The 7,568-nt window shown below is 40.5% G+C and overlaps 1 protein-coding gene across 1 annotated transcript in view; it reads right to left on the bottom strand.

Annotated features, from left to right (window-relative positions):
- Positions 1–260: 260 nt before the first annotated feature.
- Positions 261–7,568, bottom strand: part of ido1 (indoleamine 2,3-dioxygenase 1) — a 33,270-nt gene continuing 25,962 nt past the window's right edge. The window contains 7 exon segments of the mRNA XM_034169552.1: positions 261–770; positions 852–965; positions 968–999; positions 1,095–1,146; positions 1,226–1,343; positions 1,477–1,576; positions 1,677–1,691. Coding sequence (XP_034025443.1) covers positions 376–770; positions 852–965; positions 968–999; positions 1,095–1,146; positions 1,226–1,343; positions 1,477–1,576; positions 1,677–1,691 — 826 coding nt within the window. The 3' untranslated portion in view covers positions 261–375.

Here is a 7,568-nt window from a genome sequence, read left to right as displayed (position 1 = left end):
TGTGTATTGAGTAGGGTTGTAGAAATAATGGAAGATTAGAAAGTCATTGCCTGGCGAGGCTCAATTTCTGCTCAACCTTCACAGTAGGGTTATAACTAAACAAGATGAAAGCACGGATCCATTCTGCCTTGTATCATCGATCAAGGCTGCTGGTGTTGTAATGGTGTGGCAACTGTTGATGATAGCACATCAGTATGGAGCAAAAATCTTTGAGTAATGCTTCCTGCTGCTTGTTGAATCTATGCCATGAAGAATTACAACAGGTAAAGCAGTTCTGAAGCCAAAACAAAATCCATTCCAGTACAAGTAACCTAATGAAATGGGCAGTGGATAAATCATATGCAACAAGTAATGGTTCATCAGTGGTTGTTCAGGTCAGCTGTGGTTCTCTGTTTTCTTGGGTCTTTCAGGTAACAAGACGGCTTTTGTTTGATCCCTCACAGTCTTTAGAAAGGTCATGATGCCAGAACCACCGGTGCCTCTCTCCTCAAGTGCTATGGGTGCTCTGCTGATCATCTCCTCTGACTCCTGGCTCTGAGCACGGAGTTGGCGAGCTCGGGCAGCCGGCATTGTAATGAAGCGGGTAACTATATTGATGTGGTAGCTACGGAACGCAATCAGTTTTTCAACACAGAGCTCAAAGACCTGGTTAAGCTGCTCATTATCCTGTCGCTGCACAAAACTCCGAAGGGAAGGTTGCAGCAGGATGTCCTGGATCAGCCGTTTGTGAGCAGGAAGCATGTAGTTCCTCATACGTCTTAGAAAGTCACCTACACGAAGAGCAGAATAATCATAGTGACTCCTCACGTTTCTCTGCTGTGAACAATCCAAGAATTAATATGAACTCGTACCACTTTTCCCTTCGTGTTTGACCCCAAAGAGTTCATCGAAGCAGTGCAGCAAGCTGCTCTGCGCCGCGCTTCCTCCAGAGAACTCCATCGGTTCTTGGTGGACCCCCTCGTAACAAGTCCCTTTGGCATACAGGGGTTGTCTTTCCACCTGTGCAGTGAGTCATACATGCCCACATATATCACCAGCATGTTCTTATAAATCTCATGTCGGTCAGACATAAAAAGGAAAAAGGTTTGCTGTACCCAGACAGGTAGATCCTCATCATACCGTAGAATACCGATGGCTCGACATACACTTAAAAGATGCACATGTGTTATAATGGTGATTAGTAGGATGAATATGATGGCATCAGGGTTAAATGACTGGCTACTACCTTGCATCAGTTTGAGTGCGTCTGTCATGTCGTCTATAGACCTGCTGATGAGCTCTAGCGCTCTGACCACTGCCTCGGCGTCGTCTCGCCTGACACCATCGATAACAACAGGGATGTTCTGCAACACACATCCACTGGATTTATCTGAAATGTGCCTGTTTAATTCATAAATGAGATGTTTCTGTTCTTGTAGGTCAGTAACTCAAACTAATGCTTTTACATTTGCTTATTTTTTTTAAACATAGCTTCACCCTCAATGCTGGACTTGCTGCCACTTCCACCAGCAAAGTGACCATGAAGAAACCACGGGCACTCTCCCCACCTGGGACAGAGACCAGCAGCTCCAGGTTCCTGTGATGTAAGTAAAATAATAACCGTTGACATGAGGACTTGAGGTCTGAGGAGAACCCAAACTGAAACCAGCATTATATAATGTACTAAATGTACTTACTCCATGTCAAAAGGCCTGATCCAGGACATATAAAGGTGTACATGAAAAAGAAACAGGACAGATTTATACCATATGCATATGTGTGGATCCAACCAAACAGCAGCTCCAGAGATTTCTGTGTTGTTTTGCTGTGATTTTCTTGCTGAGGCTTGATGGCAGGCAGCGTGGTTATTTTGTCATGAGGTAGACGGATTTGTATGAAAACGTGAAAAGATGCATTTTATTGTGCATTTAAAGTGTCTGCAACATACATAAGATCTTAACAACTACCCGCTGGCAGGACACAAATGAAAACTGGGGCGGGGGGTCAATAGAATAACTACACAGTAAACAATAAATAACAATCACAAAAGAGGTTGCCTTCCTTTACTTGGGGCTTTTGTTATGTGTCGACGCGGGGTTGAGGAGCGGACCTGCGTCAGACGGAAACCCAGCGCTAAAAATGACCAGAAAGCGGTTCCAATAACAAAAAACAATTTCTTTATTTCACCCGCTGGTGCATAATAAAGTGTAAAAACTGAAATAGCGTCCTTCTGGTGGAGTGAAGGCTGGCACGCTCTCCAGCGCCCAAAAGGATCGAAGCCCGGCGCTCCTGGACCCACTATTACCGCCAACCACCCCCCTGGTGGACACGACAAACCGACTCTCTGCGAAGGATAGAAGAGGTGAGGTAAGTCAGCAGTTACAACTAATATCCTTCAAAAGACACACACTATCAGCAACACATTCAGGTCTGTATTTTGAGCTTTATGCAAATGAGCAGCTTCTCACAACAGGTGGAGGATCACTTGTCCGCATGTCACAGCAGTGAGAAGCAAGCTGCACCATTCTCATCACAATTCAAATATACTGTGTAACAAAATACCAAGTTACTATCAACAATTAGTCAAACACTTAATCACCTCTGATGTGTGCTGACAGCATGTGTCCCTCACCCCTTCCTCCTTCACGGGCTCGATGTGTCAAACCCAGGCGCGGGTCCCTCAGCGTCTCACAAACGAACATCACAAGGTCGAGTTCCCGGCAGTTCTGCTTGAATCACACATGACTTAAATGCAGAACGCCATCCAATTATCTGCTTCAGCTGAAAGTCTTTTAAGGCTGCACGTGAGCACCATTCACAGGTGCTGCACATGATGTTGATGAGGGTGAAGAACTCTTCAGCCAGCACCTTCTCCACAGACAAATCAGTTTTCATGCCACCTGGAGAGCAAAGAAAAGAAAAGAACACCAAAATGTCCAGTCACACCCCCCAACACACAACAGCTTTTCTCCTTACTTTCACCCAATCAGTTCTCAAACTACATTTTTTTGATTGGCATGAACAAATGTACAATATCTCATGGATGATAGGTAATGTGGAGATGCTATAGGACCACATCGCTCACAAAGATTGATCTGGAGCAGTTTTCTCAAACCGCTAACAACTGATGTACTTTACAGGCAGGAAAAAAATCACCCATGTGCAAAAGGTTCCTTACACCTCCATCCACACTAAATGACAACTTGCACGCTTCATTTGTTTCCGTCAGATAAAATGAGATTGGATACTTTTTGAATGTGTGTGTACACACACACATATATATGTAGGGCTGCACTCTGCATTGTATTGTTATGACTCAGCCCATTCGCTCCCCTTGGGACGCGAACCCATGATCCTCGCATGGGAGTCGGACTCTCTAACCAGAAGGCTAAAACACGGGGCTCTGGCCTTGTGACCAGAGAATCCTTTAGAGCTGTTGGGAGTGAGGTTTACTTAGAGGTCCCATTTTTTTGTCCTCAATGTTTTCTGGATCTGCTCACCTCACACATCATGTCGACACTCTCGAACTTCCCATATCCTCTGTAGCTACATCGTCTCTCTTTCACAAATCCCCTTAATTGCCCACATTTTGTGGTAATTACAACCACTGATCTGGATATACCATCAATTTCCACCAGATGGCATTTTTGCCTAGCGAGTATGAATCCGTCCAGCTTCCATGTATGTTTTTTTTTTTCTTCTGTATTTCATCAAGGTAGGTCACTGAAAATTATCTGAAGTTGTTTTTTAGGGCAAAAACATCCACAATTTCCAAATCTGCCATCACATTTGCGCCAGCTATTATGGTTCGGGTGCTATGGGCCCCGTTTTGATGCTGAAAATAGCACTCGGCAGAGCACCCCCCCCCCCCCAAAAAAAAACAACAAAAAAACAAAACAAAATATGCATAAACACAGCATAGGTTTGTGAAAGAATTGCTTCTTAATTATTGCAAACAAATGTCAGTATGTTTTATTACACTTTCTTTCCAGTCTTGCCTTGAATTTCATGCATTCTCATAATTTATTATAATCTGTCATTCCCATTATACTTCAGTATATACTAGGTGGCGCTGTTACTGCTGAAAATGTCTTTTACTGCCACCTGGTGTTGTGATAGATATATAAATTTTATTGACAACTTCTGCACATAATCAGAAAAAGATTAAAAATTACATCCATTTTCATTACAGTACAGAGTCATTTCATAATTATTAGGACTTTAAAAAGTTGAAGTGTCTGTTATACAGTACTGTTCAGAATAATAGTAGTGCTATGTGACTAAAAAGAGTAATCCAGGTTTTGAGTATATTTCTTATTGTTACATGGGAAACAAGGTACCAAAACTAAAGTCATTTCAAATGGCAACTTTCTGGCTTTAAGAAACACTATAAGAAATCAGGAAAAATAATTGTGGCAGTCAGTAACGGTTACTTTTTTAGACCAAACAGAGGGAAAAAAATATGGACTCACTCAATTCTGAGGAATAAATTATGGAATCACCCTGTAAATTTTCATCCCCAAACTAGCACCTGCATCAAATCAGATCTGCTCGTTAGTCTGCATCTAAAAAGGAGTGATCACACCTTGGAGAGCTGTTGCACCAAGTGGACTGACATGAATCATGGCTCCAACATGAGAGATGTCAATTGAAACAAAGGAGAGGATTATCAAACTCTTAAAAGAGGGTAAATCATCACGCAATGTTGCAAAAGATGTTGGTTGTTCACAGTCAGCTGTGTCTAAACTCTGGACCAAATACAAACTACATGGGAAGGTTGTTAAAGGCAAACATACTGGTAGACCAAGGAAGACCTCAAAGCGTCAAGACAGAAAACTTAAAGCAATATGTCTCAAAAATCGAAATGCACAACAAAACAAATGAGGAACGAATGGGAGGAAACTGGAGTCAACGTCTGTGACCGAACTGTAAGAAACTGCCTAAAGAAATGGGATTTACATACAGAAAGCTAAACGAAAGCCATCATTATTACCTAAACAGAAAAAACAAGGTTACAATGGGCTAAGGAAAAGCAATCGTGGACTGTGGATGAAAGTCATATTCAGTGATGAATCTCGAATCTGCATTGGGCAAGGTGATGATGCTGGAACTTTTGTTTGGTGCCGTTCCAATGAGATTTATAAAGATGACTGCCTGAAGAGAACATGTAAATTTCCACAGTCATTGATGGTATGGGGCTGCATGTCAGGTAAAGGCACTGGGGAGATGGCTGTCATTACATCATCAATAAATGCACAAGTTTACGTTGATATTTTGGACACTTTTCTTATCCCATCAATTGAAAGGATGTTTGGGGATGATGAAATAATTTTTCAAGATGATAATGCATCTTGCCATAGAGCAAAAACTGTGAAAACATTCCTTGCAAAAAGACACATAGGGTCAATGTCATGGCCTGCAAATAGTCCGGATCTTAATCCAATTGAAATCTTTGGTGGAAGTTGAAGAAAATGGTCCATGACAAGGCTCCAACCTGCAAAGCTGATCTGGCAACAGCAATCAGAGAAAGTTGGAGCCAGATTGATGAGTACTGTTTGTCACTCATTAAGTCCATGCCTCAGAGACTGCAAGCTGTTATAAAAGCCAGAGGTGGTGTAACAAAATATTAGTGATGTGTTGGAGCGTTCTTTTGTTTTCCATGATTCCATAATTTTTTCCTCAGAATTGAGTCTACAAAATTAAACAACTGAATGAACATCCTCCGAGGCCGGTGATTCCATAATTTTTGCCAGGGGTTGTATATTATATATATATATATATATATATATATATATATATATATATATATATATATATATATATATATATATATATATATATATATATATATATATATATATAAAGTGAGTAAAGTTCAAAATCCTGACAATACCTTTTATTTCCATACACGCAAATGCTTTGAAAACACTGTGCATTCTATTCCAAATCAAAAAATCAAAACATGAAAAAAAATGTCATTTGTTATTACTTTACAGAAAGTGAAGAAACAGGAATATTAGGCTGCTCAGAAAATAGCAGTGTCTGCATATTTCTTTCTGGACCCTTATTACACCCTTACAGGTGGCCCTTGTTTAAAAATGAAGGCAGCAGATGTTGCAAATGCTGGTTGTTCTGCATTTCTCTCTGAAAATCTGAGTAAAATGGGTTGTTCCAGACATTGTTCAGAAGAACAGCGTATTTTGATTAAAAAGTTGATTGGAGAGGGGAAAACGTATAAAGAAGTGCAGACAATGATAGGCTGCTCAGCTAAAATGATATCAAATGCTTTAAAATGGTAACCAAAACCAGAAAGACATGGAAGAAAACAAACCACCATTCAAATGGATTAAAGAATAGCCAGAATGGCAAAGACTCAGAGAATGATCAGCTCCAGGGTGATCAAAGAAGGTCTAAAGTTACCTGTGAGCACTGCAACAATTAGAAGACACCTATGGGAAGCCAAGTTATGGACAAGAAGCCCCCAAACAGTGTCATTGTTGAAAATATTATGTTCTGAACAGGTTACAATTTGCCAAACAACACATTGACTGGCCTAAGGAGAAATGGTGCAACATTTTGTGGACTGATGAAAGAAAGATTGTTCGTTTTAGGTCTAGGACCTGCAGACCATTTGTCAGACAACCCTCACTGTACACTGTGAAGACAGTGGAGTATGCATCATGATATGATGATCTTTCTTAGCCTACAGTTAGCCTACATTTATCGTATACCAGGGATCATGAATCAGTTTGAATACATCAAAATACTTGAAGAGGTCATGTTGCCTTATGCCAAATAGGAAATGCCCTTTAAATGACTGTTTCAACAAGACAACGACCCCAAACGCACCAGCAAGTGAGCAGCATCTTAGCAGCCTCTGCAGACCAGCAACATTAACATTATGGAGTGGCCAACCCAGTCCCAGGACCTTAATCCAGTAGAAAACTTGTGGGGTGATATTAAAAATGCTGTTTCTGAGGCAAAACCAAGAAATGCAGAGAAATTGTGGAATGTAGTCCAATTGTCCTGGGCTGGAATACCTGTTAACAGGTGCCAGAAGTCAGTCGACTCCATGCAACACAGATGTGAAGCATTTCTCAGAAACACTAGTTACACAACTAAATATTAGGTGAATGATTCACAGGAAAGATAAATCTTCAATCATTTTTCACTTTGCACAAAAAATGTTTGAGTTTGTAAAGAAAAATGCAGACACTGCTCTCTCTCTCTCTCTCAATCGCTCTACATATATATATATATATATATATATATATATATATATATATAAACAACATAATCTTACTTTTTCTTCACTACTTTCTGTAAAGTAAAAACCAATTTGATACATTTTTCTTCATGTTATGATTGTGAACAGAATATGCAGTGTGCCCAGTGTATTTAAATGTATGGAAATAAAAGCTATAATAAGGATTCAGACCTTTGCTCATTTTAATTAAAGACACTATCATTTTGAACACAGATATGTGTGTGTGTGTGTGTGTGTGTGTGTGTGTGTGTGTGTGTGTGTGTGTGTGTGTGTGTGTGTGTGTGTGTGTGTGTGTGTGTGTGTGTGTGTGTGTGTGTGTGTG

Source organism: Thalassophryne amazonica, chromosome 5, assembly GCF_902500255.1.
Source record: "Thalassophryne amazonica chromosome 5, fThaAma1.1, whole genome shotgun sequence".
Lineage (NCBI taxonomy): Eukaryota > Metazoa > Chordata > Actinopteri > Batrachoidiformes > Batrachoididae > Thalassophryne > Thalassophryne amazonica.
The sequence above is the reverse complement of the archived record's forward strand: the minus strand, read 5'-3'. Positions and strand labels throughout refer to the sequence as shown.